This window comes from Eptatretus burgeri, chromosome 9, assembly GCF_056783735.1.
Source record: "Eptatretus burgeri isolate ZD-2024b chromosome 9, Ebu_testis_v1, whole genome shotgun sequence".
In the NCBI taxonomy this organism is placed as follows: domain Eukaryota; kingdom Metazoa; phylum Chordata; class Myxini; order Myxiniformes; family Myxinidae; genus Eptatretus; species Eptatretus burgeri.
The window spans coordinates 76571166-76584222 of NC_140969.1; the positions used below are offsets into that span (position 1 = coordinate 76571166).

Genomic DNA, 13057 nt, shown 5'->3' on the forward strand with positions numbered 1-13057 from the left:
ACACACCATGCAATTGTTTTGTCGTTCCATCTCCACTACAGAATATACATTGCATCTTGTTATGTGAGACTGATGATGATCGGGTGAATGGCTTCGTCCCTGTTGTGGCATCTGAACACGGTGAGATATCATCACATTTTGATGCTTGAGAAGATGACGGACGGCCGACTGGAGATGATAGCAGAATGGCAGAATCTTTTGTGGCTGTACTTTTCTGAAATCGCATCTTCGCACGATCAATTTTGAGCTTATGCACAGTCTCTTGAAAGCACTCCCTCTGCCAAGACGCCCCATATGATTGAAGATCTGATGCATCAACATCCTGGAGTCTGCTGCTCAATGGAAGATAACCAGGATCACCATAACCTGCACGCTCATGAACACTATCCAGGAACTTGTCATATGAGGTGGGATTGGCAACCAGTTGTCCATCTGGAACTTGACACTTCAGACATATTGCATAGTTTGTCTCTGAAGTTACACAAGGATGCTTGGAATGAGGTTTGTCCATTTTGATTTCAGAGATACCTCAATTTTTATGATTAGTGGTCTGGTTCAGCATATGTAAGTACATCTGAAACAAGTGGTGCCAGGCACAACAAATCCCACCCATTTAAGGCATAAAGTTATTTTGGGGATCAAATTTAAATTTGATACATCCTTAACCTGAATGTTGATTATAAGGAAAAGAATAAGGAATATTTTAGTCTTTGTTTGATGTCAATTAAACCATTTTTGACGAAGTTATGAGCGAAAAACGATTTTGTCCTTTTTGTGACCTGACCTTGACCTTTGACCTAATTGGACCCAAAGGTTAATGGGGTCGTCCGAGGTTCATTACCCACCTGTGGATACAATTTGACAGTGTTTGAGCCAGCCATTTTCCCGTGAAGTTGTATTTTCGTAACCATGTTTTAGTTTTAATGGAAAATTTGTAATTTTGACCGATGAGCATGACAACCAAAACTTCGGACCCTACCGATCTTCACAAATATGCATTTTTCACTATAGGAATGGGTAGGATTACAAGTGACAAATAGAATAAGGTTCACTATAAGCTTAGTTTGAAGTAAATCAGATCATTTTGACGAAGTTATGAGCGAAAAACTATTTTGATCTTTTCGTGACCTTGACCTTGACCTTTGATCCAATTGGACCCAAAAGTTAATGGGGTCGTCCAAGGTTCATTGCCCACCTGTGGATTAAATTTGATAGTGTTTGCTAAAGCCTTTTTGCTGTAAAGTTGCTAACAGACAGACAGACAAACAAACAGACAAACAAACTGGACGATAACAATATCCCGCTCCCTCTCTCCGGAGGGCGGGATAATAAACAGAAGCAAGAAAGGGAAAGCAAACTTGTTAACCAAATGCACATAATGATTGTATTGGCATGACTGTGTGATTTATGCACGAGTATTATGATTCATATAACTGCGATGCCATCCACTCTGAAAGATAAAGAAAATTGTGAATCTTATGCACAAAATTATTGTAAGGGAATTAATATATAGTTTATATAGCTGTGATGTTGTCTATTTTCTAAAAAAATGTATAATCAGCAAATAGTAAGATAATAATTAATTAATTTATTTATTAATTATCTGCTAAGTTGTATTTAAAGATATCCAATCAAATAACTCTTCTGAAATGAGATTCCTCAAGATCAACAACTGTAATTTATTACAACAAATAGACTGTATTGTTATCTTAAGTAATAATATAGATATATATATATATATATATATATATATATATATATATATATATATATATATATATTAATATTTAGGCACGCCCCTTTTTTTGTTCCACCATCAGATTTTTGTTACTGCATGAAATTAAACAAGCTTTGACATGTATAGTAATGATATTATTGTCTTCCTTAAGAGGCCCCTCAAAATTCGTTTTGATGATTATGGAAGTGAAACAGTTCAAAAACTCCATTTGCAAAATGGGAGGAATTATTGCACAAAAAGTAAATAAAAATGTTTCCCATTTTATAGAGGACCACTAAGATGAGTTCGGCTCAGAGAATCACGCTCCATTTGGGGAGAAAACAGTTGAGTTCATACCTGACGAACTTGCACTTTCCATGTGCCGTAGTTTCTTCACAAAACCATGACTTTCTGACGAAGTACAAAGTATTTCTTTGCTTTTTTTATACATGGTTGCCGTCTTGAAATTTTCATCGACCGATATTCGCTGCCCAGCCGGACCAACTGCCAACAAAGTATCGCCCGGTCAGGTACGGTTAAATCCAAAATCATGATCATCGTTTTAGTGTGGAGGTGAGTACTGACAGTGTACTTGGGTCTTTTCCGGGTGGCTGCGGGATTGAGCACATGCACATAAAAATCTCGGGTCTCCACATAGTGGTGTACAGGCTTAAGTCGTACTTCTGTTTACTACCGTAGAAAATCACAGAACCATCCGATCGACATGCTGTTAACAGTTTCAGAATCAGCTACATTCTGCAACATATGAATATGTAGACGAAACTGATCCGGCCAGCTAAAATCTACAAGATATGAATATGTAGACGAAACTGATCCGGCCTTTTGGATCACTTTAAAATAGGGTGCCTGTTATTTTAATGCGCTCTATGGATCCTCCGGAACTCACGAATGGTACACGTTGTGTAGTCACTAAACTACGTGGTAATGTCTTCGAGGTGGAGCTACTGTGGGACAGTCGAAGGGGAAAACCTGAATGATAATCAATGGATAAAAATGATATAATATATTGTTTAAAATACATTCATGCGATCTGTCTTTTACCATATGCTGCCAGTGAGGCCCGTCGAAGATGGGCACCTTTACTAGTATATACATATATATATATATATATATATATATATATATATATATATATATATATATATATATATATATATATATATATATATATATGCCAATTAGTTGAATTTCATGATTTAGAGGTGGCCATCTTGGATTTTACGGTACCATTTCATTAAACTATTGTATGTATAAATTCTGACATTTTCGTTGTATACCATGGTCCACACCGATCATTTTGAGGTGTGACATGACATGGTTCATCAAAGATATAAAAATATCATGTCCAAAATTTTGCTGAATTGGTCAATTAATTATATATGTTCTGATGTATATACCTGAAAAAAAACGTAGTCAAATATCTCTAAAAAATTGGCACCAAAGATTTTCTTGTTCAGTGGGACATTCTGAGTCAGAAAAACTTTGGTGCCACAAATTAACATAATTTGCCAACATGCAAACATATGCCCCTGCACTAATATATAAGTAAATGTTGTTCATAAAGAAATTAAAAAATATATTTCTAATTTGTATGGATGGATGGACAAGAGGCATGGGGAACCGCGGGCCCATGGATCAGATTGGGCCCACAACACGATTTCATCGGGCCAGTGTGGTGACATTTTCTTCAGTATTTCACATACATAGCGATTTCTGAAGGAAGGGCTGGCAGGATAATGTGGAATAATGCAGACTTGCCTTGCCTTGAATATCGACAGCTATTTAAACTGCCATCCTGGTGTTTCACATGAAAGATGATTCATCAATGTGTGCTCTGTCCCTCAAATGGACTTTAAAATGGATGCCTCATTTGTTACTATTAGTTAGTGGCCATTAAAGCCCCACAGTGCCTTTTGCGAAGAGAAGGTGAGCTATCAGTGGCACCATGGCCAAATTCCAAATGCCTGCACTTGTCGTCACGTATCCTGTGTCGGAGTGGTGACCTGTCCAGGCTGTAACACCCAGCAGCCTCGCCAATGAAACTACCTCGGAAGCCGTGTGTCGAACGGCCCGAGGACGTCGAGAACAATTATGTAGCAATATAAAAAGCTTCAAAAAAAAATGTATTTCCCCAAGACATGTTACAACTTCTTTAATCATCATAAGTTGTACATAACCATATTCACAGTTATAAGCGAGAGCATCAATCTCGGCAGGAAGTGAACAAGAAGACAGGAAGGACTTTCTTCAAAACAACATGTGCTCCGTGTCTTAGTATGTGTTATTGCCAGTGTGCAAGCTTAACGTTCTAGATAAAAGTGAGAACTAATGCAAATATTTTATTTTACCATTGCCCTCAGAACAAAAAAAACAATAAATAAATAATAAAAAAGATCAACAATTTGAGATAAAAAGCGATAAAATAAGTGAATATTTTCTTTCATCATTGGCCGTGGTTGAAAAAAATGGTGATAATTGGAGGAGGAAGAGATTAGGACTATACTCTTTGCAGAGCATTGGTGTTGCCTAAGCAGTCTGCTGGGCTATTGTGCACAATTCTGGATGGGTTGTCACTCTGACGCAAGATACTCGAATGTCTCAATCATCCCAGCAAGCTGGTACTCATTCTGCCGACCTCGGAAGGATGACAGGCTGAGTCAACCGCACTTGGTATCAATTCAACAGCTGACCAGGATTTCAACTCAGGACCCTTGAATCCCACTCCTGCCACCCTAACCATTAAGCCAACACCAGGCATCCATGCCTCTTGTGGAGGAAGAAAATATTAGCAGCTTCACAGTAGGTTCTCCAATACACAATGTGATTGCTGCCTGTATTGCATGCAGGACCTGGAACCTGATGAAAGGAAGATCTGCCTTTGTGAAGAATATCAAACAAAGTAAGTCTTTATCCCCAGCTGCATGCATTGCCAACATCTCTATCTTTGTTAATTATCCTTAAATTGATGGAAATTGTGAGTGTATGAGGATTGACAAATGTATTTTAAAACATAATCAAGATGCATTATTGTTGGAGAATCATTTTTTATTAGCTTGCCTGTTCGAAGAACAGAGAGCTATAGCGATACCCCCTGCGTGAGCGTCAGCGTCAGCGTGAAAATGTTAAAGTTTTTGGTGCAAGTTATTTCCTTTCTAATGTTTTTATCGACCACACCTTTTTACTGATTACAATATACAAATACATATATTGCTTTAAAATTATTTGGATCAGACTTCACTACAATGCTTTATAAAAAATATTATTAGACTAGTCTTTTAAAAACGAAAAACGATAAATGTATATACAGGCGAGCATTGGGTGGCTTTGACACCAACTCTGGTTAGCTCTCCTGTTCGAAGAACAGAGAGCTATAGCGATACCCCCGGCATCAGCGTCAGCGTGAGCGTGAAAATGTTAAAGTTTTTGGTGCAAGTTATTTCCTTTCTAATGTTTTTATCGACCACTATTTTTTACTGATTACAATGTACAAATACATATATTGCTTTAAAATTATTTGGATCAGACTTCACTGCAATGCTTTATAAAAAATATTGTTGTGGTTACCAAATTCGCAAACCACCATTCAGGTCCCTTAGGTGATATATCTCGGTAAGTATATGTGTAGTTAGGCCCAAACCCGTTGTCTAGTGGGAATACATGTCATTCATGCGTGCTGCGACTCTTCAGGATAGCCGTTTTTCTTTTACTATCTTTATTTTGGACCAACCGCCATTGTTACCACCACCAACCACAACATCAACCACCCACCGCGGCGCCGCTTCACGTCACACCTCGCAACCGTCGCATCGCCACCGTTCTTGCGCAGCTTGTGGGTACCGGTGTTGGACTCGTGCAGGGCGCGCGCCGAACAGCGTGTACAAAACCACGGATTTTCCGCTCCAAAAACGGATCAAAAACGACACACGCCCACTTTTGTTCCGTCCAATCGGTGAGCGAGGGGCGATTTGGCCCCGCCTCCAGGGCGTTGGAGGGCGGTCGCTATATGCAAATTCATGGATCAAAATGCATTCACGCCCACTTTTTCTCGGGCCAATGGGGAGCGAGGTGAAAGGTCGAAGGCAGGGGGTCAAAGATGAGAGAGCGAAGCCACGGGGCTTATATAAGCGACCGCGTTCGTCAGTCAAGGGAGTTAAGACTTCGCAGTCGGTGGAGTTGGGAAGAAGAAGAAGTCGTGGTTGTTGGTCGTCATCGTCGTCGTGTGCGTTGGAGTCGGAGCGGAGAGGACGGAGCTGTGGAGAGGCGGCGAGGGCAGACGAGGGGGTGCTCGCGTCGTGCCGGGAGCTGCACACCAGGGAGGCCGACGGCGCGACCTGGTCGAGGTGGAGACGCTCGTCGCGGGACTCGAGGCAGAGTAAAAATCCTCCTTTCCCCCGAGCATCAGCAACCCCCTCCTGTTTCCCCCCCGCGCTGAGATAGTGCGACCAAGGGGGCCCCTTTCCCACCCCCTACCAGACACTGTCCGCGAGGCCCGCGGAGTTGAGGCACCATCGCCGCTCCGCGTCTCATCACCAGACGGGTAGGCCCGACCCGGTCTCGGCCTCAGGCCCACCTCATCCTTGAGGGTGTTCTCTTTTCTTTTGTTGGGAATGTGTGTTGTCGGCGCCGTCTGTGAAGTAAAATTGTATAAGTGTTGCCGTGTGCTCGCGTAATCGGTATTAGATCTGCATTGTCGCATTTGCTTTTTGTGTAAAATTGCATTGTGTTTCTTTTCCTTTTCTATGTGCTTTTGGAGGAATTGAATATGTGTGCTTTCCGTTCATCGCGAATAAATGTGCTTTGTGTTGAACTGTTTCCCGCTTCGCTTCGTCATTTCTTTCATTGAATCCTCATCTTGCTTCACGTAAAGGGTTGGTAGTGGGCTGAATACGCCCGATAATTAATCGAACCGTCGAGGCCGACGATAACACCGCTCGGTTATCCCGATAGAACGGAACGGGTCGCTTAAGTGGCCCGTGTCCGAAGTCGACCTGCGGCGAGGTGCGATCGCCCGGTCTACCCTCCGTGTGGGTACTTAGGTAGGTCGAATTTGGCGAGCAACCCTATCCCACGCGGGGGCTGATTGGCTCGATCGCGGTGAGACCGAAAGGTCCACCCGTGACTGGTTCCCGGCGTTAGTCCGAGAGGGTCACGACTGGATTGTCCGTCCGGTGGGCGACGTGCCGCGATTCGAGTTACGTGGCCGTCAGCACGCCGGCGGGCGCGAATCCGTAACAATATTATTACACGTCTTTTAAAAACGATAAATGTATATACAGGCGAGCATTGGGTGGCTTTGACACCACTCTGGTTAGCTCTCCTGTTCGAAGAACAGAGAGCTATAGCGATACCCCCGGCATCAGCGTCAGCGTGAGCGTGAAAATGTTAAAGTTTTTGGTGCAAGTTATTTCCTTTCTAATGTTTTTATCTACCACTATTTTTTACTGATTACAATGTACAAATACATATATTGCTTTAAAATTATTTGGATCAGACTTCACTGCAATGCTTTATAAAAAATATTATTACACGTCTTTTAAAAACGATAAATGTATAAACAGGTGAGCATTGGGTGGCTTTGACACCAACTCTCTGGTTTTGCAGGAGATGATAACTTTAAATTATTTTGGTAAAATTCTCAGTTTTTCAACTGTCGTGAAAATGCAGCCAAGGTAGAAAAATTATTAATTTCAAACAGGTGGTGGTACTACTACTACTACTACTACTACTACTACTACTACTACTACTACTACTACTACTACTACTACTACTACTACTACTACTACTACTACTACTACTACTACTACTACTACTACTACTACTACTACTACTACTACGTCTACGTCTACGTCTACGTCTACGTCTACGTCTACGTCTACGTCTACGTCTACGTCTACGTCTACGTCGACTCGGGCCTAAAGGGCCGGCATCTGGCACGATGACGGACTCTCCACTCCTCCCTCTCCCTCGTCAGTGTGTTCAGTTCATCTACATTAGCCATGCTACTGTCTTCTTGGAGCGTGTTGACCATGCTCCTTTGTCTTGTCACCCTCCCAAGACCATAGTCTTGGGAGGGTGACAAGGGTTCATTCTCCCGTGCTTGGGCTCGCATGTGATGACGAGGCTGGCAGGTAACTCGGGGTAGCATAAACAGTGCCCCGCTAGTTGCAGTCTTTTCACCTCGATTTTAGTGGTGAGCATCGGTTGGTCATCATAGAGCTTGACGTTCGTCATGTGCTGTTGCCAACTGACGTCGAGAGCCATCCAGAGCATTCGTGTATAGCAACCATCTAATGACTTTCGCCTGGTCTTGGTGAGTGTCCACGTCTCGCATCTGTACGTAAGAATGCACTCTACACCTAACAGGTAGGTAAAGATAGTATGTGCGACGTAAGTGTTGTGGAACAGGGAGGGTGGGGGGTGGTCCCGGTGGTTAAGGGCAAAAAGCTTGTCATTTATGGGTGATTAATTTGTCTGAACCACACTCTGTGGCCAAATCGTGAGAGCATCCACTCTGAGTTGTTGATTACTCTTGTGAGTTCTCCTGGAAAAGGCCATTACACAGAGATAGCCGATCAATCTCCAAGAAGTTACCCTGAGATCCATCACATCTTAGATGTTGTGATGTTGGCACAAATGGAGGGGATATTGGATGAAAATAATGTGGAGATGAGGGGAGAAATTAATAACATGGAAACAAAATTAACTGAAAATAATGAAATTTCTGTGGCACAGGTGGGAGCGCGAATTAAACGTGGAGTGGCGTGTTAGTTTGGAGGGGTAAAGAAAGATGGGACAGAAAGTGTTAGAGAGAAAAGGCACGCAAAGCTGTGGTTAAAGCTTGTGGAGCTCGATAGAGGGTTAGCAGAGGTTGGGACTGTTTTCATGGGGGTTCAATCAGTACTAGCAGGGGTAGAGAGAAAGAGATCCTGGTATGTTGGGAAAATGCAATGCAGACATCAGGTTAGGTATATGAGCATGTGCTGGAGCAGTGCGTCGCTGCATCCACTTGCCACAGGGACTCCAGGGGTCTCCATTTGGCCATCCTCCAGGCAGATGCCTGGCCCATCCCCATCTTCTTGAGATGCTGACCAATCTGCTGCAACCATGAGGCACATGCTTGGCCCATTGGCCTCCTCCACTCACGAGACTCCCTCACTGAGAGAATCTGGTAAGCAGGATCAGCATCAGGAAAATGAGCCACATGCCCACACAGCCACAGCTGATGCTCAAGGACTATGCAGGTAACGTATCTCATTTGAGTCTCTCTCAGCAACCACTCGGACACAAACCTCGACCAGCGAGAGCCAAGGATTCTCCGAAGAGACCTGGTACCAAAGGAATAAAGTCTCTTTCTCAGATTCCTGGTCAGAGTCCAAGTGCCACATCAGAAGAGCAGGACTGGAAGCACCAAGGACCTGAAGTCTCTGACTTTCATCCAACTATATAGGTAATGCAGATGGTAGAAAGTTTTTGAAATTTGACTGCAACATTCATCACCCATGATGTGCCAAAGTTTGTTCATGACATTAAAAAAAATTGGGCCCATAACATCGTTTAATTGTTACATTTTGCTGATTTTGTCCCATGTTGACTTCCTCCTCAGTATCATTATTCTTACAGTTGAGCACCCAGGGGTGTTGCCTCTATTATTTTTTTCATGAAGAATCAGGTGTATGGTGATTTTATGAAATCTGATTTGTAAAAGCATCAAAGGTACAGATGTGACGTTGCCAGATTATGCTGGAGCTGGAAGGTTACGGATTCTCCCATTTCAGTAGCCGACTTGGTGCTGTGGTCGCCGAAGGGAGATTTTTACATCGTGAGCCGGAATAATCAAGTTGATGTATACAAGGTCGAAACTGCTTCGGTGGTTTGGACTTTCAGCATACCCGTGCGCATTTCATCAGTCCGATTCATCACGGTGAGCCAACTTATTATTTTCTGTCTTTTGTTGATGTATTTTTTTTCTTTTCTTATAATAATGGTTTTAACCCATACTGTGCCACAGTTTTCAGTCGATAACTGCATTGCCAGTAGCAAATCCGCCATCTTGTTTGCGGCGATTGTTTGATGGTGAGTAATTGCTAAACCGATTATTTCTGTATTTCCAGGAGTCGATTGTTGGAGTTTGTGGGGATTATGAGAAAATACATCTTTACGATGTGCAAAAGCAAGTTTGCATGTGCGAATTCAAAGCACACGATTCAAGGTGAGCCTAATTGTATCCCTCTGTTGGGCCTCATCACATTGGCTGATGAGGTGTTCTGCATTTGAGATTCTGACAAGCGGCTGTCACTATGTAAGCGATGAGGTCCTTGGGTTTGAGTCCTGGGTTGAGTCAGAATTTTTTTTCACACTAGCCCCATGCAGGAATTTATTCCTGTTTTAAAAAATGTAGCTATAGAGCAGTGATCTTCACGATTGTTTTTGAGGTGGGCTACTTTTGTCGATAAGACATCGGTGTGAGAGCCGCCACCACCTGCAGGACTCCAAAAAGGCTGCTATTTGGCCCTGCCTCCACATTTTCTTCTTCGTTGTGGTTAACTGGGCTGCAAGCATTATTGTTTGTGCACTACAACTTTCCTGATGTAGTTATGTTACTTTTATGCTTTGTGTTGTAACACTCATTTGAAGCTATTAGGTCAATTTGATAGCATTTATGACAGATTATGATGGGGTGTTTTCACATTGTGTATTGTCGGCCGCATGTCAGGGGCCGCACTTTAGGACACTACGGCGCCGTCAGTGCCTCATGGGCCGTGCAATGAAGAAGAGAGATATCGAGAGATAGAGGTTGGGTGAGACACTGAAATTGGCAAGTAAGATGGTTGGGTTTGAAAAGGTTAATGGGGGTAATAAAGATCAGGAATTAAAATGGGGATGACAAGAGACGGTGGTGCACTCCCTGCTTACAGTTATGGAGGGAAGAGTGAGGTGCAACATCATCCAGAAGGTGGGTTCCATGGATGGGTGAAGTGAGGAATAAAAGTTGGGGTGTGCTGTCATTCAATATTTTAGAAATTTAACCAGAAGGGGGTTACCGGAAGAACATGTGCACCTTGGAGTTGCTGGAGAGGAACGAATGACTGAGGGAGCAATGTTAGAGCATAGATTGGAGAAAACAGAGAGAGCACTGACCTTCCTGTGATGAGAGCAACAGACATTGTGCTTCTGCCTCATAATTAAGTATTCCCATATTGTTAAGAGCTTTAGATTCCACAGAATCTATAAGAGCCAGATGTGATTCTGCAGCACCAGCCCATAGTGGGCATCTGTACTCCGATTTGAGCTCTGGACAAAGGTGTTATAGACTTTGAGTAACTCTGATTTTCCTAGGAAAGACTTTGGTTGACAGAGGATGTGCAGTCCACTGCTTGCTTTGGAGGATAGTTTGGCTGTGTGGTTGATCCAGGAAAGATCATGATGAGGCCAGGCCTGGTGTTGGCTTAACAGTTAAGGTGGCTGGCTTAAGATGTTAGGGTCTTGAGTTCAAGCCCATGTCTGCCATTGAATTAATACCAGGTGGGTTGACTCAGCCTTTCATCCTTCCGAGGTCAGCAAAATGAGTACGAGCTGACTGGTGATGTTGCATTGCATCAGCGGCACAGTTGCGCTCCCAGAAAATGATGCAACCGAGCAGCCACAAGATGCATATAAATAAATAATGGTGAGGCCCAGAAGTAAGACTAAAACTCTTCCATTGGATGACCAAGGAAATTATTGCTCTTTGAAATGTTTTCATTGACCTGTCGTCCACCTCATGGTTTGATGTTCAAATACTATGTTGACCAACTCAAAACTTTTTTTTATTGTTCCATTGGTAATAAAAATAAAGCCAAGACCATCTGTGAGATGGAGTAGAATATTGCATTTGCCCAACATACATTTCTTTCACACTGCCAATATATCCATGCAGGACACATCAGGCTGCCGAGGTGGTTTCATTGGCTATGGGGTCCAATCCTGAATATGTTGCTACTTTGACTTCAGATACTCAAATGTCTCATTTTTCTGCAGAGCTGATACTCATTTAGCTGACCACCTGGTGTGATTTATGGCATTACAGAGGATTGAACTCAGGACCTCAAGATCCTCAGCCAGCTATCTTAACTGTTAAGCTACCACCAGGCTAACATTTACCCAATGGAGGGCATTAATTCCTTCAACATGCTAAATTGGATTTGCTACTGAAAGAACTTGAGATCGTTAATGGTGTTTGTTTGTACATGATATATTTTAGCTGCTATCCACATTGGCCTATGAAAATGATATGTAAAGAGTCCCCAGGTGTGATGTCCGTGTGTTTCAGAGTGAAAGCTCTGCACAGCTCGTACTGGCATGGGATTCACATCTTGCTTTCAGCTTCGAATGATGGCTACATCAAGCTTTGGAACATCGACCTGTCACATGTAAGAATCCGTCATAATGGTTATGGAATAGCTGAGCCACCTTCCCCATTTCAGAGCTTTCAGTCGCAATCTTCAAAACTTTACAGAATTTCATCAGAACTGAGAATATTATGAACAGCATCATAGCACACACAGATGAATGAGGAATATGTGTTCTGGCTGGCAGGGTAACTTGTGTGCCCTTATGCTTGAACTGTCTACTCTGGGTTTGAATTGTGACCCAGTTATAAACTGTCATCCCAGTGTTTCATTAGCAGAGTGATTCATCAACGTGTGTGCCATCCCTCATATGGACATTCAAAAACTGGGCATCCCGTCTGCTAACTTTAGTTGGTGAACGTTAAAAAACCACCCCACGGTATCCTTCATGAAGAGTTAGCAAGCTATCTCCGCACCCTGGTCAAATTCCAAATTCCTGCCCTAACCTACCGAGGGCATTGCATCAGCAGCACAGTCACTCTCAGCCAATGGTTCTACCCCTCAGCCTTGAGTTGCATATGAAAGAAGAACACTTACCTACTTCCTCCAGCTAATGTATTGGTACTCCATGTCGGATGCTTCATTAAGCAAGCATTGATGGCAGCGAGGATGCATAATGTAATATCTGTCACCAAGAGTGGCTCGTTAGTCCTTCCTTTGACCAAGCTGGCCATGTATTGCAGACTGCTTGTGAGAGATCGTGAGAGGGAATAACAACAGATAGCAATAGGGGGGAATTACTTGTTTGATCTTTCCCTCACCAGTTTACTTGTCACTGACGTGTCTGTTCAGGACAGCATTGGTCGGAGAGATTGCCACACAATGTTGAAGACCAACTCCTTTCTTCGTAATGAGGATACCGCCAACCATATCACAACTGGGCATTCATGTGCCAGAAACAGCAGCAGGGGCTCTGATTTGGCCATCATCA

The 13057-nt window shown here is 42.9% G+C and overlaps 1 protein-coding gene across 2 annotated transcripts in view; it reads left to right on the forward strand.

The window, feature by feature from the left end:
• The window catches only part of LOC147020396 (p21-activated protein kinase-interacting protein 1-like), a 59958-nt gene that overhangs the window by 27340 nt on the left and 19561 nt on the right, over window positions 1-13057 (forward strand). For both annotated transcript variants that reach the window (XM_085895721.1, XM_085895722.1), the window contains 4 exons: window positions 4585-4637; window positions 9514-9659; window positions 9850-9947; window positions 12048-12147. In XM_085895721.1, the coding sequence (XP_085751847.1) occupies window positions 4585-4637; window positions 9514-9659; window positions 9850-9947; window positions 12048-12147 (397 nt within the window). The remainder of the gene's footprint in view (window positions 1-4584; window positions 4638-9513; window positions 9660-9849; window positions 9948-12047; window positions 12148-13057) is intronic.